Genomic DNA, 25376 nt, shown 5'->3' on the forward strand with positions numbered 1-25376 from the left:
TGAGCTAACCCCCCTTCTACTCCCTGTTGGTGTTTCAAAGTGAATCATTTGAAATTGACCAGGTATTTCAAAATGTTTAAAGTACAATTTAAAGCTCCTGTGAGGAGTTTTTCACTGTTTAAATCGCTTCTTCAAACTTATTTATATCAGCGAGCTTTTCCCTGCCTTACCTTTTATTTACTACCCTTCTTCTGCCGACGCTGTTGTTGGTTTTATATGTTTTATTAGCTTTTTTATGATCTGCTTGTTGTGAAGTTGTTTCCTTATGTGAAGAACTTTGTAACGCAAGTTTAGATAGGACGGTATATAAGTCAAAGTCGCAGCAATTTAAGTGCTTAGGTAAAGTAATATTAGAGTTCCCTCAAAATGTGACAAAGCTTGCTGAAATGCAGCATGTTTTTATTCCGACACTGATGCTTTAAATAAAAAAGCACACTGGGAGTTCTTACCTCCGCCGAGGAGAAGTTACGTGAACAGAAATCAGCCACTTCGGTTATCTTTTCCATCTTAGATGTTTGAGAAGTTGACGGGGGAAGACCGAGTTAGATGCCAGAAGTAGTTATCTGCTTCTGAGAAATGTGGTGAAACCTGCTCTTTTTCAGTGTTCGAGGGAAATGTGAAAATCAACAACGGTTGTGACGCAGGCTTAGTTACTTTATCTACTGTTGTTTTCTTCTTAGCCCCATAACCTTAAAAAACCTTGTCCTATACTTCAAATCACCCAGATTAATACAGTCGTGTTTTACATCCCGATTTCATGAGTCAGCTGCAGATAAATATAAATCGAGTTTATGGGTTTAGAGGACTACTACAATGAAAGATGTGCAAATAATGACTGAGCTTTCTCTGTATGAGTCTGCACTGACTTAAAAAGTCATATTTAAATGATAAGAAACTCTTGGATGAAAGTTACATATGATCCATGTAAAATCGCAAAGTATGGCGCAGTAGCACAGCCACAATTACATCTGATGTGTTGTGAACATAGACTATAAATCAGCGTGACATTACCCATTGGTTTCTCGACTGCGTAAATTAAGCTTCAAATTTGTAACGTGGCGCCATGTTGGTTTTCTGGAGCCAGAAGTGAGCATTTTTGGATGAGAGGGTGGTGGTGCAGAGGAGCGACGGGTCGGCAAACGCTAAGTAATCACAGCTAGACGAAGCTACACTCAGGATTGGAGCCAGCCTCAAGTGGACTCTTGAGGAACTGCAGTTATTTTTGCACTTTTTGCGCTTAGTGTGGTTAAAACCTTGGTTGGTAACTGATGTTAGGATAATATATTGTTGTGTCATCATTTAATTGAATTATCAGTAGATCATTAAGGAGCTGAGGTATAGCCTGCACTATAAACCTGCTTTCTATGCCTAGTTCATTTTGTTTATAGACTGTTGCCATGAACTGGGATATGCTAGCCAGTGCAATAAAAGCACTGTTGGACTGTTAATAATGATGGCCTTATATTTTAGTAAGTGACATTTTTGTAATTTACAGATATAACCTCAGCAGGCTTGATTGTTTGTAGCTGCTAGCTTAAAACCATTAGCATAAAGAAATGCAGGGCTGAGCGGAGACAAAAAGTTACTGGTCCTGGACATACTGAGAAATGTTGATTTTACGCTGTGATTATTTGGATTAAAAAATGAGACATGATGTAGGAACATTTTCTTACCCTTGGAGAGTCCTCGGTTTGCCTTAGCTGCTGCTCTCGTTTCCACTTTTTTTAGCTAAGCTAAGCTGTGGACTGTCCTCCAAATAAACACAATAGAACCAAGCGGGAACAAAAGAGTAAGTTGCCTGACTTTAGTGCAACTAAGTCTATGTTTGAGGAGGTTGGGGTGGACCAGTGTGTTAGCTGAACATCAGACCTAATATTATAGGCTACTGTTTCCCACTGACAGTCAACTTTGAAAAAACAAACTCCAAGCCTTTTTGCCATTCAAAGATTAGACCTTAGCCACGACTGGCTGTCAGCATTTGGAGTGACCGCACAGCCCCTCCACCACGTGTGCGATCCCACTTGGGGGAGTGCTCTCTTTCCACTGTCACTCCAAAGTTGAAACCATGAAAACATGACTCCAGGATCGGATTTGTCCTTGTGTGCCCAAGCCTATCGGAAGCTAACTATTGCATCTTCAAAGCATGAAACTGATCGATTTCATCAGGGATGAGGTATGGTTGTGGAATGCACAGAAAAAGCTGCATGGACGAACAGTGAATTGTGTTGTTTCATGTGGAAGACTTAACACCTTGTCACAAATGTGCAAGTGCTATTCAGGCGAATGACTATCGGCTTTCAAGGTGAAAATCATTTTCAAGCTCAATGTGGGCACTGCCAAATTGGGTAAAGCACACACTCTTCTTTGCTAAGCAGTTTTGGCTGTGACTCTGCAGATCAAATGTCACCAAACTTAAACTCGACTTCTTCGCTCTATGCTCCCAATGGAAGTAAAAAGGGAGGCCAAAATGCCGCAGTCCTGAATAATGTTGGTAAAGAGGCTATAACAAATGTGTTTTGAGTGTATGATAATTTCAACTATTTCCAGCGGAGCATTGCTTTAAAGCTTCTTCCGAGGGAAAACAAAGACTGACAAAAGATATGATCAACATGTTCCCTGTGATACCTGGCATGTTTATCATTTATGTGAATGCCAGTATAATTTTAAGGCCAGGACAGGGCCTGCTTAGTTTACAGAGCACACACCTGTTGCGCAGACAGGGGTAAACAGGTAGAAGACTGGACACTAAGAGGAGGGCGGGGCTCTGACAGAGCTGGGGGGCGTTTACCGACGTTTCCAACCAATCACAGCGCTGAGACCGGGACAGCGTCTTCCACTGTGCCAGCTGAGCTCAAGTCCAACAGCTTCGAGAGTTTACAGACAAGCGAAGTGGCGAAAAGTTTTAACAAGCGGACCTGTCAGCAGCAGAATCAGCAGCAGCAGTGGCACGGTGTTCAGCCTGTCCCGGACTGTGTGGAGCTTCCTCTGCGGGTGAGAGGCTGTACAATCCTCGGCAGTGTTCTGAGACTGTACGGCCCCGACCTCCCCTCCAGCTCGGACCAGCACAGACAGCCTGGTTTTTATGGACTAACCACAAGTTCACAGGTTTAATGCCACGCTCTGTCACACCTCTGACCTGAGAACATTTTTTACTTGCTTTGACTCTTAAGTTGGACTTTGATTGTCGGGGAATTACAACAAGAAAAGACATGACGGCCGAAAAGGAGAAAAAGAGGTAAGTTTTGATTTTTTCCTCTTTCCCGTTAGTTACAAGTTTATTAAATTGACTTGTGTGTATTTAATGTAGAAACAGTCCGTGTGACAGTGGGCTTCTGTGCCACAGAGGGAGACCTGTTGCTACAGCGCTGCATGTGACTTGGCCTGCTTTCTGCTCTGATAGTGGCTGTTAGAAATCACAGTCGCAGCCAATGGCTTCATACAGTGTTTATAAAACAGCCTTGCGACAATATTAATGTGTTTTTAATGCATGTTTGGCACGTTGTTTGTGATTAGAGTCATGTAAGGTAAGTGGGTGATTAATTTAGTCTGTAACTGACGGGAGATCTTGTTGGCTGCAGGCTCTATCTTTGATGAAGCAGATTAAATTAGAATTTTTGATTTTTATGACATGATTATTTTCTCATGAAGGAAAACTTGAAATATTTGCCAAACAAAAATCAATCTATTGAACTAGATTTGTTTTTCATTTAAGCATTACTAAGTGTAATGCAAATGATATTAGGCCTACTACACAATGCTGTCCTGCAAAGAAATTGCATCACTTTTTCCTTGTTATAACTGTTTATTTTGTTGGATATGTGTCTCAGCATTTACTCAGAAACACTTAAGTGAAGTTTTTTGGAAGCTGTAATTGCTCAACATGCAGCTTGATTTTTATGCACTCACACAAAGAAGACAGCATAAAAGTGTTGCATTTTTCTAATGATAATGATTAGGAAAATAATATTAATATTTACAGAAAGTCAGAGTTTTGTAATGACTATATTTCTTTTTTAAAAGGCACCTTTATTGCAGTTAACCTCTTACCTCCTTTCAGACAGATTAGACGTAAAGGGGACAAATGGTTATTACTGTAGATATCAGGCTGCCTTGCTCAGGAAGTTTCTAGAACTGCAGGTATGTTGAAGTAGCTGTAAGGAAGTCAGAATCCATATGGACGAGATTACAGCTGGTAATATAGCTCAAAAACAGCTGGGACATATTTGGTGACCTAATTGGCAACAGAAATGCAGCAATTATTTTTTTTAAATTCCTGCACCTGAAAGCAGCCTGGCACACATTGATTTGTATTGGGCTGTTCTGCAGTTAAACACCTGGGAATGTAAATACTTCAGCAGCCTAATAAGGCTATATAATAGTAAATATTTGAGGTATGTTATTATGGTGTCATCACTGTGTCCTAATCCAAGTGCCGCCCTGTTCTTTGGTTGTTAATTGTTCACCAGTGGTGACTAGGTTGTTGACATTGTCTTGCATAATAATAATACTTAACCTGTTTACGCCTGTCCCAGTTTGTGTGGCCAAGAGAACAACTTAATCTCACCTGTCAACGAGACAGAATTAACATCTTAACCGCGGAAAGTCCTCAATTCAATTGTGTCAATTTTTCCAATCCAATCACGGAAAGGTGACTAATTAAAGTCGTGAAAAAACAGCTATGAACACAACATGTCGAACATTTTGATTAAGAAACTCAGAGATAAAATCAGAATCAAATCAGGCCTAAACACAAAGAAACAGAAGAAGGAGACACTGTGTCATCAGGAATTAAAATGCAACAGAGTAAGAGACTAAGTGAGATGAGTGTTTCCTGTGCCTCGTCGACGCCTTGCCGCTTCCATCGGCCATTTTAGAGGAAAAGACCTGCGGGTGTTTGTCTGTCAGCCTGCAGATAAAAAGCATCTCCGTGTGTGCATTGATGTGTTGTGTGTTTTCCTCCATCAGTGTGTTTGTCTTTGTGTGACACAGTAGCACATTGTCGCTGCTTGGCGGCTGCCTGGAAGTCTTAATTGCTTTCATAAGTTGTGTGATTCGTGACAGCTGCCTGGCAAACGCACGCAAAATTAGTTAAAGACCAGAGGTGATGTCTCCAAACGGTTGTTTTTTAAAATTAAATAAAATTTTTTTTTAAAAGTTTCACATTAAAGATAATGTGACAGTAGAAATGTTTTGTTAAAAAAATATTTATAGATAAACCAAATGATGTTTATATCATCACTTAGATTTTACTAGTATTGCACAGGCACAATTATTGTTGCCATGGTTACCTGCATTTTGCAACCAATGAGGATATAGTTGTTTGTTTTTTAAAGTTTTTAATTCTTTAAAAACAAAAATTACGTGACATTAGTTGTTTCAAACATTGCTTACTTTATCATAATGCTGTTTTGTCACACGCATAACGTACATCAAAACATTGAAGCTTCTGTCATTTGGATATTGCCATATTGTTTCCATAAAGTGTGTTTTATGGTGAAGTTCTAGTTTAATCAATAAGATGATACCAATCTGTCAAAAATGTCCACAGCCCGAGATGATGTGTTCAAACTATTAACTGTATTCTGGTTATCAATCCAAGGCTGAAAAATATAGAATTTACTACCTTAGGAGACTGAGGAAGATAAGCCTAAAAAATATATTTGGAACACAGGAAGTTGTCAAAGTTTCATGTTTTGTCTTTAAAATTAAAATGAAAAAATGTTGAAGCCACACAGACCTAAAGATAAGAAACATAAAATGTGTTAAAAGTATTACAAAAAGATGTCCCCACCATGTATGCAAATACATCATAGTTGAAACATCTTTTAGTACAATGGGTCCAACACCACCATCATCCACTTGGATGCTAAGAATGAACATAGAGTACAATTATCATCTTTCTGACAGTGGCTTTGTAAAGGTAGAACTCATGACAAAGACGGAGTATTATATTTGATAATACTCCATTTATGGTAGAAATATGAAAAACACATGCCAAAGCCTACCTGTGTGCATGAATAAAATCACCATCCAACCACACCTGCAATGGTTATCCTGACCCCCATGGTGTTATACTCATCAGACACATCATAAACATGTGTTGCCTTTTATAAAGAGTGAAGGTGTCTATCTGATAACAAGAGTCTGGGTCTCACCTTATACAGCATTCAACATTTTCTTATACAACCACGATCGCCATCTTTGCTGTACCTGAACCCCGCTGGTTCAGTTGCTGGTAGTAACCACGCCTTAAAGAGACGGTACATGCCCGGGAGTTTGTAAGAGCTACCAGTAGATGTCGAATGATACCAGGTTGCATAACACAGATCACAGATGTTTGATGGGAGTTGTGTTCAGGAAAGTGCTGGAAGAATACAAGATATTGGAAACGTATAAGAAGGCAATTCATTCATTATTTTTGGTTCCATTAAAGTTGATGTGACATCACCAGAGAACATTTAAAGCAACATGATGAGTGATCAGACAAGAGCTACAATAGGTTGATTAATAGGTTACCTGATGGGTAATGTAATTTTTGGTTATTATTTTTCAACAAAATAAGTGAAGAAACACTTGCTGGTTCGAGCTTACAATATTTCAGGACAGATTTTTTGTTATTAATGATCGTTAAGAGTCTTCTTGTTTTGGACTGTTGGACAGATTTATCAATAAAGAAAATTAGAGTCATTTGCATCCCTTAATCGGACAGGTTTAAGGTCTCCAGTGCCACCATATTATTTAGAAGTTACACACACACACTTTATTTCATTTCATGCAATGATGAGATTTTAAGAGAGACCGACATTTCTGAACGTTTTTAACCCACAGTAGGAAGTTAAAGGATATGAAGTTATAAAATGTGACCGATTGAGATCAGATCAGTTACACAATAACTTTTGGAATCCGACAAACTGCGTCACATTCATCCTATCAGATTAAAAGAGGTTAAAACTCTGCACGCTGGCTGACATCCAGCTGCTGATCAGTCCAATCAGTATCCTCTGCAGTGTTTCCCTCTTTGTTGTGGTGTGCCTCAGCCTGACTCAGCCTTTACCTCAGTTTGACACGCTCACACATGAGCAGCAGCGCCAACGTCACTTTTCCACCCCTGACTACATTAAATAACTTTATTTGAACGGGAGCAGACACAAGCGTGTGAGTAAGCGCGCTCGTTTCTGTCAACATGTGATCCCGCTTGAAACGATGACCAAAGGTCAGAGTCCAGGGCAGCTGACAGCACATATGACAAGACTGTGGAGGGGACTCATACATTCAGGTGTATTTTCTGTCTCGTCTTTCACAGCGGGTGTAACGGAATATTCTGCCACAGCAGAAAAACAAAGAAGCAGCTGTGTGCAAGTTAGGACGAAAAGAAATAAAGATTCTTTCACTTTCATTTTTCCTTAAAGTTTAATGATTGTTGACCAAAGCGTCAACAGTCATCATCTTTATCTTGGCAGGAGTCAAGACATACAAGAGATCCTAAATAGACAAAGAAAACATGTTGACCTGAAATGATTCTGAATGCAGAAAAATGAAGGTGAACTCCCCACTGAGCTATGTGTACTAAGTAGTTTTAATATTTATTTATTGATAATGGTGATGTAATGTCTTGGACTATCTCCAAGTGCTTCATAGCACTAAATTCTGTATAAAAGGTTCTTCAGTTTTTATTTTAGGACTATTCAAACAGGGTTATGCAAAACAATGATTACCATGGCGACCATGACCCCAAGTCCATTACCGGTATTTTACCACATTTTACACTTAGGGCGGGCCAAAATATCAATATGGCAATATATCCTCGTCCCGACTGGTGTGGTACAATTATCATAACACTGGCGTCGAATATCGATATTTTAATGAAAAGAAAATTCAGCGCTCTGAACAGATTTCTCTGCCAATTTGAGTTTATCTCAGTTTGTGTCAAATTCTGTGCATCTTCACATCTTTTTAGGGGAATTTGGTATTCCTCATTTACTCAGATATCGTGATGTAGCATTACATAATTCTCTTGCGATATATAAATTATCGCAGAATTGCTGTATCATGATATCATCCTTATCGTGGGCCGTGTATCGTATCGCGAGTTACCCTGCGATTCCCACCCCTGTTTTACACCATATGAAACGGTACATCATGACATCATCAACAAACAAACGAAGCTTCCCGCTGCTGAAAGAAAAAGGCTGTAGTTATTCTAGTTTTTCATTTTAGATTGATAGAAGAAAGATCTCCAGCTGCCGCCACTGGCATTAACCTTTCAGAGAGTTCATGAAAAAACTTTACTGCAAGTCAACTGAATACCTTTTTCCTTTAACCACTTTATAAACTAAAGACATTTTTTGAACAGGACAGTAGATAAAGTCAGAAATGAGGGACGAGAGAGAGGGGATGGCGTGCACGAGGAGCGTCACAGCTGTGCCTCTGTACATGAGCTGTATGTTTAGCCGCAGAGCTAAACCAGCGCCCCTTAAATGGACCTTGAGTTAATATTTTATTTGGGATCGACATCTTAAGTCAAGAATGAACTTCCACGCTTTAACTTGACTTATGTCATCCTTTTTACCCCTCACTCTTAGAAGACACAATACTTCTCACTGTGCAAATATTGAAGCATGAGTTTGAACTCGACGAAACACTTGCCTCCTTATTCTTCAGTTTGCTGCTCCTCATTATTTCAGGCTGTTACTGCATCATTGTGTCTCTGTTGTGCTAACTCATGAGAGAGGAGGAGAGGGGAGGGAGAGGGAGGAGGACAAGCTGCCAAAAACACAAGAGAGACAGAGAGAGAGGACAGGAGGGGAGGACAGGAAGTTGTGAAGAAGACAAAGTGGTGCTGAAATGTACGTGGAGGTGATGTAGATGAACATGAATCAAAAAGAAATGTAGAGGCAGACGAGCCGAGGAGCTCTGGGTGTCTCAGCGTTCAGGCCTGTGAGCCCGGCGGTTCACATCGTCGCAGTGAGCCGAGGCCTGGTTGGCACAGCGCCGTCATGCCTCTTTTGTGTGCTAACCCCGGCCGGCCCGGCCTCAAAACACTACCCAAACATCACGCCACTCACAGCAGCCGCTCGACCTGCCCGCTGGAACACAGAGGAATGCAGGAGAGACGAGAGACAAGCACAAATGTCTGAGAGAGGAGGTCTGAGTGGTTTTAATGCCTCTTTACACAGAGAAAAAACTTTGGGTTTTTTAGGCGAGATGGGGGGAAATTAAGCACGCTAACTAAAGTTGTTTTGAGATTCTAGTCTCTAGGCTCTGTAAGACCAGTCTGTTACTGTTTTATTTTCCAATGTTTCAGGATTTAACCAGGCAAAGCGTTAAGATTTAAATGTTTTAAGTCTTCATGGATTCAGTTCACATGCGAGTCGTATTTCAAAGCAGCCAAGTCCACATCAGGTCCCAAGTTCGTATTTCTCTGACTTGCTGTATCTCTGACTTGGGCCAAAAGTTCTAGTCCCAAGTCTACAACTTTCTAAATCGCTTATACAATTATTACTCAGTCCCAGGTTTTTTTCTCAGATCATTGCGTCCAAATATCCCTGATTTGTAGCAGCTTTTTCCGGTCAATTTCCGGGGCAAGACGCCAAAAGTGTAAAAACTGAATGACACTGAAGTCAATTGTCATGAAATGCTCATTTCTCACTGCACGTGCACATCCACTGCTATCCATAACTGTAGGATAAACTACACATTATTACATTTACTCTGTTCTAATCTTTATTTTCGGCTGCTGCAGCAGGATAAAACAATTGATAAGAGAACAGGGAGATTACTATCTCACTCTACAAAATCGGCACTGACGCACACATCAGTAACAGAGCCTCTGGTTTGTGGGAAGTAAAGAATACATCCTCTGATTGGTCAGTCGACATCAGGAAGAGGCCTAAGTGGACGGGTAACAGCTCTCTGCACGGGACACATGGATAAATCATCACAAGAAGGCATCAAGCGTTGGATTTATTATTATGGATTCACTGTATAGAGTCTCCTTAAAGACACTGCAGGTCGAGGCTGGATTAGGATGCTCATGAAAGAGAGACGATCACACTGATCAACATCAAATAAGCGAGTTCAGTGACTTAAATAGCTTAAAGCTGCTGTGAGGAACTTTGGGTTTGTGTTGATTTTGGCGCCCCCTGTGGACAAAGTCGTCTTATCTCTTTGCGGATTTCGTCCTGTACATGCTGAAGTGGTGTTTTTTAACAAACAATCACATCCTGCTTTCTTTAACAGTCACATGTATCACTCACTTTAAGTGTTTGCCCTGGAAAATGTAAACAAAGGCAGCGTGCAGTTAACCGCTTCATCTGACGCCACCTCCCCCCCGCCAGCAGCTTCAGGCATTAAAAATAACTATATAGAAATAATCAATCTTGTTGCAGATGGTCTGGTTTGCTTTTGTAGCTCATATAGAGTAATGAGAATTAATTTCAGTCTGTTTCATAACTATCAAAAAACTTACGGCAATTGATTGAATTTGTGTGAACACATCACAACTTCCTGGAGGGTCTGATTACTTTACTGGATGATTTACATTTATATGTACATACTAGTTATTTATAAGACCTGTACAGGGACAACTTAATGCCACCATGAGTACATCTTTCATAAACATAGTAAGGAAATACTTTGAGGAAGGAATAATCAACTGCTGATAGTGACTGAAGCATATAAACCGTTTTATGGTTGTGTTCACTCGCAGCACGTATATGCAAAGTTATTGATCCTGGTAAATATTAAAAGGACAGAAGTCTGAAATCAGACACAAACGACAGATTAATAGCCTGTCATGAGATTATCTTCACAGTAGATAAAATGTCTTGTAATTCTGCGGCTGCCTTTTCCCGTGAAAGTGAGTAATCAGTGTGTTTCGAAGTTGCAATAGTACGGGGAATTCCTAACACCACTGTCCTGGATACTTTTGGGAAAGGACCCTTGAACACTGATGTTTTACTCTTTGTTCGATTGCTTACTGGAATCACTTCTTCACTTCCTGTAATCGTTCCCTGAATCGTGAGTAAGCGCGTTTGTTTATGAAGGAAAAGGAATAAATCTTCCGTTGATATCCGTCACAAATTATTAACTCAGATTGAACTCTGTAGTTTTATCCATGCCCTTATTCAGTGAGCTCTATTTTCACCCTCGTGGTCACACTTTGAAACAAACAGCAGCTTTACATGAGAAGCACTTCAGCGTGTTTGTCAGATTTGAGCGAGGTTAACAGTCTGGGTTTGTGCCCTGAGTCTTCACAGCTGTAAACAAGTGGGAGGAAGATGAAGAAAGAAGAGAGAAATGGAACTAAAAAGAGATTCACGGAGAGAGAGAAAGATTGACCTGACAGAGTGAGACTTTGGGTTTAAAGTCGAGAAATGATGGAGACAGATAGAGCGTCAGATGTTTGGTGGTTTATTGGGATTTATACTCTGAGCAGGATAAACAGCAGGACCGTTTAAAGGGTAAAAGGCCGACTTAAGAGCGCCTTCTGCGACTTATCTGCGAGGTTTGTGTAGTTTCAGAATGAGGTTGTAGAACAACAGCTATTAAACACACTTGAAGCGCTCTGAGAGGAGATGAATACAGAAGTCAGAGGCTAATAAAGTGGTTTTTAATGATTGCCACCTCAAGCCAGCCATGGGAGGCGGATGATGGAAATGAAATGAAATGTAAAATCACAGCCGTTTTAAAAAGGAGCCGATGTGTATAATCAAGATTCTACGCTCTAAACATATGACTGCATCGGTCAATGTGCAACAGTTTATTGCATCCATATTTATTTTATAGTATGTGTTAGGGATGGGTCATGATTTTTCACACATTGATGGCAGAGGCCTAACTGCCAATGTTCATTCAGTGTCGAGGCTCATTCAAACCTGATGGCTGTGACTTCATGAGCAATTTGGGGTAGGGCTGCACGATTATGGCCAAAGCTATAATCACGATTATTTTGATCAATATTGAGATCACGATCATTCACCACGATGATTTATTAATTCTTAAAACTTTTTTTTTTATTGTACTTTCACATTTAAATAAACAAAGCAACTCTTTCAGTTCCATTTTGTGCTTCGTTCCAGCTCATGCACATATTTTGCATCAAACCAGGACTTCACTGGGTTCTTCACCTGAAGTTGATCGTTTTAATTTTTAATATTTAATATTATTAAAGACCCCCTCCAGTGAAACTCAGGTGTGTAACCTTGTTAACATCTCCATGTGGTGTTGTTCATGTGCTACAGGACATCAGGAACAACATCAGCAGTCATCTCCATGGCTGGGCCTGTCTGCTTTTAAACTGCAGTGTACCAAGGACAGGCTGAACAACACGTTTTCAGATTGGCAGGGTTTGTGAGGTCACAAACTTCAGGAGCCAATCCCGTTAATGGACGGAATGATGCTATGCATATCATTATGTGCAACCTATGGCTACCACTCCGGCGATGAGCGCGCCAGTTGTAACCGTCAGCGTAATGCTTGCAAACTCACTACTGACTACTAACAACGTTAACATTACTACTACTAATTACTACATTTCAAGCTAGCTAAGTTTCAACAAGTTGCCACTAAACGATGGCAGAGACGTGTTTTGTTTTCGCAACGGAGGCGGTTGGAATTTTGCATAGTGGGCGGGGCCTATGCAGATTGGGGAATTTTTAAAGAGGGAGAAGGAGGAGATGCCTTGGGAGGATTTTTATAAAGTAATTAAACATATTTTGCAGAAAAACATATCAGACACAATTTATTATTTCAAGCAGAGCATTTTATACGTCTTAAAACATGACAGGAGCTGGTCTTAATATGAACAAGACCATATCTGATTTATTTTAATGATGAGTCCAATAAAATAAGTGTTCAAACACTTAACACAAAATGAAAAACACTGACATAATTTAATGAGGCCTAAATCTAAATCTAAAGCTTTATCCAAAGTGAATTCTTGTGAACATACAAAAAAAGTGGTAATTTTTTCCAACACACCACCAGCAGAGAAAGTGAAATCAAACAGCATTTACTGATAATGAACACTCTGCTGGTAAATGCGAGGCTCTGTGGATTCCAGAGGCCCCCGGTCAGCTGAACATGAAGCCCCTGTGGCCCCGCTGGGAAACAGCAGGGGAGGAGAGGAGGTGGTCTGGGAAACCTCTCTGCATCTTTCCATTGTTATTTTTATCTCATTCATTCTCACCCCCCTCCTCCCTCGTCCTCCTTCAGCCGAGTGCTTTCCGTCTTTGTTTCTTTTTCTTCTGTGTCTTTTTGCTCGGATCACATTCTCTCATATTTAATCTTGACTCCCAGCTGCGCTCACTTTGTTGATGTTGTCCTCCCCCCTTCTTTAACTCCCCCGTTTGAGGTCATTTGACCATCGGGCCTACATGTTCCCCTCTCTCCCCTCCTTCAGAACTCTGTCGCCTTGCCATTTCCTATTTCCTGTCCGCCAGCTCTCCTTCTTCCTCTTCCTCTGCGACCATAATGGCCATGTTTCCATGATCCGCTGTGTGTCACGTGCCCAGCTCAAACTCCTTCTCTGTTGTCTTAAGGTTGTCCATTTAATTAGCTCCTCTAAGTAAGGTCAAGTCTTCTTCTGTTGAACCATGGATTCATTTAAAAAGATAGTGAACTCTTGCTCTTTAGATCTGTACACTGCAATATCTAAGGGTAAAACAGACGTCTTTTGTTTTGTAAAAGGAGGATGAAATTTGGAGTTAGATTTGATACGATACTAAAATACTTAACATTCATTTTAAATGAGTCTGTAGCAAACCCATTTGTTCCTCTGTCTCTACAGGAAGTATGATGTCTTTAATTTTTTAAGCAGTAAATGAGGATATGGAGGTCAGGCTTTTGAATTGGTACCTTAACCTTAAGTTACATGTTTCTCCCCAAAACACACACTATCTATCTCTGAATGAGGTAACACAATGGTGATTGAGCCTATGGACCACTGATGAAAGCCTTTACAGTTTTACAGACTGGCGACTGGTGTCTCTGGCGACTGTAGCGGAAACATTCACAAGCAGCGCCCAGTTAGTGACATGTTTTCCATCAGCCAGCAGTGGTTGGTCTGCCAGAGAGGGTAGGCGGAGCTAAGCGGCTGCTTTTCCGGTCTCTGCATGTGTTGCAAGTAAACAGTAATCTACTATGGCTGAACAAACAAAGAAAAGATCAATGACTACAGATACAACTTCATAGATAAGTGAAAATCCAAAGAAAAAGAAACAAATTCGACGCTCAGATGAAGGAAAACAGTCTGAAAAGAAAAGCGACCGTCAGCGAGGAAAAATCAAGAGTTACCAACCGTGGACGTCTGGTTATCTGGGACGTATGCTCCCGCAATTACCTTTTATCGATAAAATAGAACAAAATGGAGAACTTTGAGATTATAACTTTAAACATAAACAAGTCTTTTAAAAGTTCAACATAGGCTTCCTACACCTTGCAAAATAAGTAGGATTTGTCCCTGCATTTTGTCAACAACACATTCAAACTGGGCCCCTCCTCCTGGACTCTTCGTCGCCAGAAGCTCACTCTCACGCTCTCGTGTGAGAACACGCCCATCTCGCCGAGCTAACACCGACAGCACGGTTACCTTTGCGCTCGCATGTTAACCACCAGTTAGCTTGTCCTACCCGGTTTGAGGCACCTACCTGTCTGACAGAAAGAAGGCCAACTCTGCATCGCTCTTTCGCCATGTTCGCCGGTCTGAATGGGGCCCAGTTGCTAATTTAACTCACTCCCACACTCACCTATACTGTGCTGTGATTGGCTCATGGAACCACAACAGCGCCCCTCCTGAAAACGTCCCGTGCAAAGCAAAACAACAGAATAGATGCAGAGGGAAGGGTCTCACAAGGGTCTGCACACACACTCACCAACTCACATGCATAGAGGCCCATAAGTGATGAGTTATATTATATTATATTTGTAAAAGTCTATATTTTATTTCTCTAGGAAAATCCTACTGATTATACCTTTAATGCCTGTGCCTGCCCACCTGTGTGTTAGGAGCTTTTTCCCCCTCCAAAGTGAATTTGTTGACTCTAACAAGCAGTGAAAACACATCAGAGCTGAGAGGAGCTGAAAGCCAGACACCCTGAACAGGACGTAACACTATCAGAGCTTCTTGCTGCCTGACCACATTATAAACACATGAAACATGTTCCAAGATACACACGATACTCCAGAGTAAACATTCAACATCGACTCGATGCACTCTGTTTTATTTTGACCCATTTCCATAGAAGTTACCCATTCGTGTCAAACTGTTTAATGCTTCAGTTTGCCTGCTTTGCATAGTGTTAACAGCACCATAAACTGGTATGCGAGGGGTTTCGTGAGAGCGGTGACAGAGTGAAAAACAGTACGAGACTTACATTCCTTTCTCTTTAAGTCTCTGTAATCCGTCTCTACAGATTACACTTCATCATTCCTGTTTTCAGTTTGCGTTTCAGCACACGGAAAGTGATGAAACACAGCTTTCTCCTTCTCTCCTGTTTCACCTCTGTCATCATATCAAACAAAGTGCTTCAGTGAGTCAGTTTAGGAAGAAGAGTTGCTTTTATTGCTGGAGCAAGGAGGAGGTAGCTTAAATTTGATCCTTCACTTTTGTTGGTTTTGACATTGTTTAGCTGGCATCAAACTGCACAAACAAAAAGTAGAATTTCCCCCTCAAACAGTCCTGTTCAGAGAATAAACCCTCACTGACATTTACCCACAGGTTCTTTCTCTAGCTGTCGCCTGAAACCACTGACTCATGATTTCCAGCTCGTCTCACCTTTGGTCTACATAATAAACCAACGTAGGTCTCTTATTGTGAAAGAATCTACATTTCTCAGGTCTTACAAAAGTCTTATAGAACAATGAACGAATCTTTGACAGCTCACGTCTTAGACACTTGTAGGTGATTGAATAGTATAAGGGTTGGGAGGGTTACTTTAAAAATGTATTCAGATACAGTCACTAATTGCCTGTTAAAAAAATGTAGTATCCAGTGAAAGCATTGTTTTCACCACAGGCCATGGCAACGGGAGGAGCGGTGTTGTGAGACTTGTGTGTTCACGTTAAGTGACGTGACGTGTGCGCGCAGGTGCATGGTATTATCAGAGACGGTCAGACGGACGGTTTAGAAATGAGACGCCAGATGTTATAGAGCATCTTTGGCATTATATCGTCTTCATTTCAAAATTGTAATCCTGCTAGTAATCCCCATTTTTGCTAAATGTTTCTGTAATCCAGTTACCTCTTTTTTTTCTGTAATTGTAACAGAATACAGTTGCCTTTTTTTCAGTATCCTAATTATGTAATGCCGTTACTTGGAGTCCGTTACTCCCCAAGCCTGCATATACACAAGTTAACTGTCAAAACTCTGTAATTATTGGGGCGCTGGTTTAGCTCAGTTGGTAGAGCAGGGGCCCTTATGTTTAGACGCTGCAGTCCTCGACGCACTGATCGCAGGCTCGACTCCCGGTCTGCCGATCCATTTGGTGCATGTCTTCCCCCACTCTCCACTTCCCACATTTCCTGTCTCTCTTCAGGTGTCCTGTATAATAAAGGCAAAATGCCAAAACAATTATCTTAAAAATACAAAAACTCGTAACTGTAATAATAATGGTAAAAATACTTGATTCTAACCCCGGCCCTTTGAGGCCCAGGTTTCATACTGGATTCAGACATTCAGTCTCCTGGATCGAGGTGATGTGAGAGATGACATTTCCTCAGGTATTTCTAATTTAAAAAAACAGACTGCAACTTTTAAGCTGTCCAGAATAATGGGGGGAAATGTTTCTTAAAATATATATTGCTGTTGAACTTTTTAAATGATATTTTCAAATGCTCTAAACAAACAAACATTTATTCCCTTGCGTTATATTGGGGCAAAGGCAGACGTACAGGTACACAGTTTGTATGAGTGCCTGTTTAACTCTGCAGTGTGTTTGGTATTCTGATGGAGGATCTCAGCGTGGTCAGCTGACGTCCCTCACACCACCTGTGCTCCCTCTCTCTCCCCTCTCTGCTCTCGCCCCTCTGTGCCTCTCTCAATCAGCCCGTCTATCCCCTCCATCAGCGCGGCGTGGGCGGGTTTGTTTGTTTGTGCCAGAATGCGCGCGCGCGTGTGTGTGTGTGTGTGCGCGTGCGTGCTTGTGTGTGTGTGCAACTCTTTCATGGACTATCAGAATCATCAGCAATCTCCTGCATCGTTCTTCCCCTGATTTAGCCGAAGTCGGGGCCCCTGTCTGGGATAGCTGTTTGTTTGGCCCTGTGTGTGTGTGTGTGTGTGTGTGTGTGTGTGTGTGTGTGTGCGCATGTGTGTGTTTGGCTGTGTTTCCAGAACTCTCTGTTCCTCAGGATCACAGATTAGCCCGTACTGTATTGTTGCTCTGTGTTTGTGTTCGGCCAGGCGCCACAACTACAGGAAGAGCCACTGTAAGCAAGGAAAGGTGTGTGTTTGTGTGTGTGTCTGCTTTGGTTTGTGTGTGCATGTGTTTAGGGTGTGGGCAGACTCTTTGGCCTTTTCTGACCCTAAACCACCTTTATAGCGCAAAGTAACGTCTTTTATTCTGAATGAAAACAAGCTGCAAATACACAAACATGACGGTTAAAGAACTAAAGGAGCATTTCAACATTTTGGAGCGTGTACAGAGAGCGCTGTCCGTCCTCATGAATCACTGAGTATTAAACTGAGACTTCGAGACTTATTGTATTAAAGACTAAAGGAGGATCATCATTTTTAAGTCCGCCTTAAGCCTGAGATAAATATAAGAATGGATGTTTGCATGAAAGGAGGACGGTGTTATTGTCCGATTGAAAGGATCTGTTAATGCCAGTATAAACCAGTGGAATGATGAAGTCAAACAATAACAGATTTATTGTTCTTATTGGTGATTAGGTGTCCTTTTAAAGCTGGGGAACGGATTCTGTTGTTTTCCTGTCTTGACTGACTTTCTTTCAGGATGGATTTCAACAAATTTCACAAAAATAAGGTCCTTAAATAAATTCTGAACTTTAAGAAGAAAAAACTGTAACATCTGCAGTGATTTCTCTCTGTGTAGTATCCAATCTTCCAGTCCTGTTTAAGGCTATACAATGTAAGGCTGTACGACACTGCTCAAAAAAATAAAGGGAACACATAATCATTACAATGTAACTCCAAGTCAATCACACTTCTGGGATATCAACCTGTCCAGTTAGGAAGCAACACTGATTGTAAATCAATTTCACCTGCTGTTGTGCAAATGGAACATACAACAGGTGGACATGAGAGGCAATTAGCAAGACAACACCTTTAAAGGAATGGCAGCAACCCAGCAGCAGGACCGCTATCTGCTCCTTTGTGCAAGGAGGAACAGGAGGAGCACTGCCAGAGCCCTACAAAATGACCTCCAGCAGGCCAATGTGCATGTTTCTGTTCAAACTGTCAGAAACAGACTCCATGAGGGTGGTATGAGGGCCCGACATCCACAAGTGGGGCCTGTGCTCACAGCCCAGCACCGTGCAGCCCGATTGGCATTTGCCAGAGAACATCAGGATTGGCAGATTCACCATTGGCGCCCTGTGCACTTCACGGATGAGGGCAGGTTCACACTGTGCACATGTGAAAGACGTGACTGGAGACACCATGGAGACGTTCTGCTGGCTGCAACATCCTCCAGCATGACCGGTTTGGCGGTGGGTCAGTGATGGCCAGACCTGCATGTGCTAGCCAGAGGTACCCTGACTGCCATTAGGTACCAGGATGAGATCCTCAGACCCATTGTCAGACCATATGCTGGTGCAGTGGGCCCTGGGTTCCTTCTGATGCATGACAATGCCCGGCTTCATGTTGCTGGAGTGTGTCAGCAGTTCCTGCATGACGAGGGCATTGATGCTATGGGCTGGCCTGCCCGTTCCCCAGACCTGAATCCAATCGAGCACCTCTGGGACATCATGTCTCGTTCCATCTACCGACGCCACGTCGCACAATAGACTGTCCAGGTGTTCACTGATGCCCTGATCCAGGTCTGGGAGGAGATCCCTCAGGAGAACATCCGTCGTCTCATCAGGAGCATGCCCAGACGTTGTAGGGAGTGCAAATTTCCACAGAAGTTTTTTTGTTACATTAGGAAAGGTTGTATGTTTCGAGTCAATTATCACTTTTTTGATGAGATAAATGTTGTCTTGGTTTGAACATAGGATTTTTTTTGGCTACTTACCTGTTTACTATGGTATAAAACTTGCAGGGCGTCATATCACGTACATTTGTATATCTACAGGTTTGAATTATACGTTATCAGTGCCGTCGGAAAAATGAAATTCTGCCATATTATGACATAATATGCAAACTTATAATGAAGCATCTGTTAAAGCATAAAAGCCCTTTGTATATCATATTATGACTATAAATATTAATGTTATTAACATTTACTTAAAATGTGTTTGTAGTGCCTTTTCTTTCTTTCTTCTTCTGGTCTTGTTATAGACACACCTTTGTGAAGTTGAATGTTAAAGCTGCTATTACAATCTAATTTCCCCTCTGGGATAAATAAAGTACTTCATCTGTCATCTATATGATCATCAGCTTTATAGGACAGCTGAAGAGAGACAGGAAATATGGGGAGTAAAGGGGAAAGTAAAGGGAAAGATCATTTATACATTATTATTCTCATTTCCATTGAAAAACATACTAAAACGTTTTGGTGTGATATTTGCGGATCTGTTCCAAACAAAGATATCTATACTTAAATTAAAATGGTATCTTATCACATTTCACCTTTAACAAACATTTTGTTGAGCCCTTCTGTTAAATCTGTTAACTGTAATTTACAAAATGCTTTGTAAAGTTCAAGAACAGCTGTTGTTCTTCTGCTAAACCGGACTAAACTGGGACCTGTACGTCTCTCTGAAACATTAGTGATACTGATCTTCAAAGATCTTATAAGTCCGGGTTAGGGTGCGGTCGAATGTTCAGGCTTCAGTCAACGTGAATGAAATCAGCAAATCTGTCCGTCAGTCACAGCGATGAGAACAACAAGAAGCTGATTAGAACATTTCTAGTTACTCAGCAAGAGAGCAAATGATCCATGCAGAACTGTTATGAATTTATAGTACCTGTGCTCGCTCACACACACACACACACACACAGACGCTGACACCTGCTCTGGTTTCAGGATCTGTTTCCTATAAGCACCTCTGGGCTTGTTATCACAACAATCACATGGTCAGGAGGAGGTTATGTCAGGGCCTGCGGCTCTGTGCATGTGTGTGTCATTACAACTTATTCAACAACAACAACTGCTCCAAACTGCTCATTTTCACAGTGACCTTCACCTTTTGAGTTTCCTGATTTCGATATTAAAAAAAACAGGTTACAACCAAAATATTAAAAAGTGCATGATTAATCAATTAGTTGTCGACTATTTGATTAATCGCCAACGATTTTGACGATCGATTAATCAGTTTCAGTAATTTTTTAAGAAAACAAAAACAATCAAAATTCTCTGATTGAGGACGTCATGTTGAGCTTTGGAAATCACAAATCGTCATTTTTTACCGACTTCATAGACCCAACAATGAATCCAAAAATCAATAAAATAATCCACAGATTAATCAAAGATTCTTATTTGCAGCTCTGAAACATTTAAAGCCAGATTTCGGTATTTGATACATAAAGTTTTGTCAGTCCTCGCAGACTCGCCACAAACGTTATCCTTGAGGCTAATTTTCTAACATTAGTCCCTGAGCACTGATGCCGTCTCCGGCACTTTATCTCCTCCTGTTCGCCCACAGATCCAAACAGACGAAGCATTGTGCGGCGCAGACAGAGAGCGCTGCAGGGGAAAACTTTATTAACACTCTCATTATTAACAGCTGAGACGAGAACAGACACAATATATCTGTCCTCTCCTTATTGTTCTTGTTAATGCGTTGTGTAAATACTTAGAGTGCACGTGGGAGCAGAGTAGGATCTGATCTTATATGAATGTGTTTGTGCAGCATTTCCCCCACAGGCTCCAGTTTGGAGGCATTAACGGGGCTTAATGACAGAGAGAGACAGAAAGAGAGGAGGGATTGAAAAAGCTGGAGGGCGTGCAGAGATGCAGAAAAATGAACGAGCGATAAGGGCAGGGAGGACGGTAGCTGTCACACCGCCGTCACTCAGAAACAGAATAAGTTATGTAAGTTAGCCCGGCAGCTACCTGAGGAGCTCCAGGTAGCAGATAACATGTTGCTCAGCTGCATTGTTTGAGTGTTGGCAGCCTGCTTGCAAAGAATTGATGATGATTGATGGTTTAATAGCAGTCATAAATGACAGCTGCACCTTATAATTATGACACCAAAATGGCCATCTAAATGTTACTGTTCAATGTGTGCACCTGTACAAATACAAATTAAATGATTGAATTAGTCTTTTAACTTTATTTTATCTAGCTTTAATTACTTATTATGAGTTTCAGTTGAGTAAAACTGCACAGCTAAACAACATTCAGCGTGTTTTCTATAGAAATCAACCTGAGTGAATGTTTTATTTTAGAAATTACACCAATCTACAAACATTTTGTATCCATCATACTGTGGGATTTTTTAACACAAGAAAAAGAAAGCCAAAGAGGTACTTTCAGTTTTGTACATATTTCAAATTAAAAATGTAAACAGTTTGCATTAATACCAATCAGCAATGACGGGAAACATATGACTTAGATGGTAAATGGACTGTACTTATATAGCGCTTTTTTAGTCTTTGCAACCACTCAAAGCTGCTTTTACACTACATATCACATTCACCCATTCACACTCACATTCATACACTGATGGCAGAGGCTGCTACGTAAAGTGCCCAACTGTCAATCAGATATCACATTCATACCCGTTGGCTATGCCACCGGGAGCAATTTGGGGTTCAGTGTCTTGCCCAAGGACACTTCGACATGTAGCCTGAGGGAGCTGGGGATCGAACCTCCGACCTTCCGATTTAAAGACGACCGACTCTACCACTGAGCCACAGCCGCCCCGATAAGATAAGATGTAGATTAAAGTAGATTTGTCCTGGGCAATAGTACTGCATACGTCTGTGTTCACTTCATACAATTGTTTTTGAAACAGGATGATTGTCAAACTAAGACATAACGATAAATTACATACAACAAAAACCATCCCTGCGAGATAAAAGGTTTAAATACATGGACATTATTATAGCAGTTAAAAGCAGGTACATCTCTGCCTTTACTGTGCTTACCACTGTCCAGAATACCTACTGTATCTACTTATTATGATCTATGAGTGGATGAACCATTTATTGTTATGTTTCATGTCTTGAGCTCTGTCTACTTGTACTGTTCATTTCTGTATGTATGGATCCCCTCGAAAACGAGATGACGCATCTCAAGGGGTTAAATAATTCCCAACAATGTTGCATGAATATACGGATGAATGAGTAATCTTTCCTCCATCAAATGTGCAACAAAAAAGCATAGACATAAAGGCCTGTCTCTTTTATTTACGGTATTTTCAAATAAAGGCCTCGTCTGATGTTGTGATGTAGAAAAGCTAATATTGGAGATTTTAAAGTAGCTAAAAATGTAGGAAGAAATAATAAACGACACTAAAAATAGTTTAAAAATCACAAGAATTCATGGAAAACAAATGAAAGACTCTTCATTGAGGTCAGTGACCGTCACTCAGTCAACCACAGCATCCATATTGCCTGGTGTTAAAGTTACACTGACAGCGTGTTGAACGTTATGGTTGCCTCTTCTTCATTACACAGTCACCATTACCACCATCTTCGTCGCTGAACCCAGGTTAATACTATCACCTGTCACCAGCTCACCACACGTTCAAGCGTGAGTCAGCCTGTCTGTGCGTGTGTGTGTGTGTCCTCTTGCATCATGTGTGCTATCTGGCCTTGTGACTCGCTGTGGTTTAGAGTGACAGTGTTATTTCTGTCACATAAATGTCAGAATGTCAGGTATGTGTTCTACCTGTCTCTCTCTCTCTCTCTCTCTCTGTCTATTTATTTATCTATCTCTCCATCATTGGTGGAAGAAGTACTCAAACCTTTTATTTGGTTGTTTTATTACATGGTTATATTTAGGAAAACATCATGGTTCGGGTTTAAATAAGTGTGTTAGCTACATCAGTGAGGTTAAGTATGTAAGTACATAAGTTAAGGATTTATGTTTCAATAAATTAACGTGACATTTGGTTTCACATTGGACACACAACCCGCTCTGTTTAACCAATGAATCCACCCTGATGTCCTCAAAAGCAGACTTTCCTCCTCTGAATGCCGCATTATGTAACATTCACTGTATTGGGATGCATCTGTTCTCTACGGTAGTCACCTGTGAGGAGCGGTGTATCACCTGAAGGCAACAGTATTTTTTGGCATATGCACTGCGCTCAGTTTGAAAGTGTTAAAGTTGCTTTCGAAAGCGTTAACAGCAGAAACAAAGCCCGGAGTTATGACCACAAACACGACACAGACACTGCAGGCAGTCTGCAGGTCAACCTCAGGTGTCCTTTTTAGGGCTCTGCATGCAATATTTGCGTGAGTGCTGGGAGGATGAAAATAGCTGTCGGCCCGCATCGACTCAGGTTTCTATTCTCACAGGTCTAAAAGCAGCGTCGAGATGTGCCGATGAATCAGAGCAGAACAAAGAATGCTATCTCTGCTTCTGCATCACTTTCTGGACGGAGAGGGGATCAGAGCTGTGACTCAGAAACACGTCATTTTGGCGGCTTCTACTGTTATGGGTGTGATGTTTTAAAAGTGTCAATGGGACATTACATGTTTTCTGTTTTAGGTCACAGTTCTTTGGGTTGTGGTGTGTTTGACCTTTGACCTGGTTGTTCTTCATGTAGATAAAGGGCAGAGGATAAATCTAGGACAGGGCACAAGGGACGGCAGCGCCTGTGTGCGTGCGTGTGTTGCTTTAAGACCTTTTCAATCATCACGAGACGCTGCTTTGACGGGCGTGGTGAATGTTGGTCACACATCTCTAATTGGCTGCAGTTGAAATGTTGCATCACAAAGCTTCACTATTAACAGCACTACTTGTGAATGAAGGCATGTAGTGATAACAGACACAACACTAAAATTAAAAGATGTCATCATCTTATAAATCCCCATAACTCGGTAGGAAAGGCAGTGTAATGCCTTTAGAATCTGTGATCAGTGTCTAGAGGGGATTTCAAAGGACTTGTGGGATAAGTTTGGGTATGCACATGATAACTTTCTCACCGGGAGCTAACAATCCTTTGTAGCATTTGGTCTGATGTCCGTTTTACACAGCAGCTTTGCTGAACATGATTTTTAGGGCACTGAGCCCGCGTTGGAAACGATACACTTGTTTACTCACGATGATGTGCTTCATGTCTACAGCCTCTCTAGCCTCTCCAATATTACTGAGGCTTTCATAATGTGAACAACATACAACAACAGCAACATAGCAGTAATGAATATTTTTGTTAAGGATCTCTTATTGAAAGAATTAAAGTCCTCTCTTCCGTACAAACTATGTCATGTAGATACTGTACAGCAGCGGTCTCTAACCCTGCTCCTGGGGAGCTACCTTCCTGCATGTGTAAGGTTTCTCCGCACTCTAACACACCTGATTTGAATGTTTCGCCCGTTACCAACCCCTGAGACGCTTCAGTTGGTTGATAACGAGCAGATCATTCAAATCAGGTGTGTTAGAGTGCGGAGAAACCTAACACATGCAGGAAGGTAGCTCTCCAGGAGCAGGGTTAGAGACCCCCGCTGTATAGGCTCTAGACAAGCGGCCCCAAATGTTTGTGTATGCAAATATTGTAATATAATATTTAGGGAGTGCTTCTTTTATCATTATTGATCTCCTAAAAGTTGCTCTAAAGGTTTTTACTTCTCTCGCATTTTATGCTCGCAGTCAATCTTTATTCTTAGAAATGTCACAAATGTAAGTATAATTGCTTTGTGTATTAAAACATACTTATTTTGAAATATTGTGACATGTAGTTTGCAGTTTGTTTTTATTGGAATAAAATAAAGTGGCTCCTCCTTTCCCTGCTGTTTTAGTGGCCTAAATACTGAACTCAAAGATGAAGTAGTTTCAGACGGTTCACAATAAGCTGATCACAGTGTTGATAATCACTTTGTCTCTGCTGTTTGTTTTAAGAATAAAACAGTTTAAACATAATAAAGAAGATAAATGTAGCCTTACAAAGTGATGTTTGATGAGTGTCCAACTCTCGGATGAGCTGAGCGACTGACTCGGCGTGTGTGAGTGCATGAACTCGGTGCCCTCTGCAGACTCACTGTCGGGTTTTTCAAATATGTGTCAGCACTGACTGGAAGCCAACAAAGCTGCAGGCTGAAAGGAAGTTTATTTATGTAGCACCTTTTATATAAAGTTTTCAAAAGA

The 25376-nt window shown here is 41.1% G+C and overlaps 1 protein-coding gene across 1 annotated transcript in view; it reads left to right on the plus strand.

Annotated features, from left to right (window-relative positions):
• Positions 1 to 2884: 2884 nt before the first annotated feature.
• epas1b (endothelial PAS domain protein 1b) overlaps positions 2885 to 25376 on the plus strand; it is a 59798-nt gene continuing 37306 nt past the window's right edge. The window contains exon 1 of the mRNA XM_069658335.1: positions 2885 to 3235. Within this exon, the coding sequence (XP_069514436.1) occupies positions 3210 to 3235 (26 nt within the window). The 5' untranslated portion in view covers positions 2885 to 3209. The remainder of the gene's footprint in view (positions 3236 to 25376) is intronic.

This window comes from Semicossyphus pulcher, unplaced genomic scaffold (assembly GCF_022749685.1).
Source record: "Semicossyphus pulcher isolate SPU_LCO1_2020_fin unplaced genomic scaffold, fSemPul1.0.p SCAF_12, whole genome shotgun sequence".
NCBI lineage: Eukaryota > Metazoa > Chordata > Actinopteri > Labriformes > Labridae > Semicossyphus > Semicossyphus pulcher.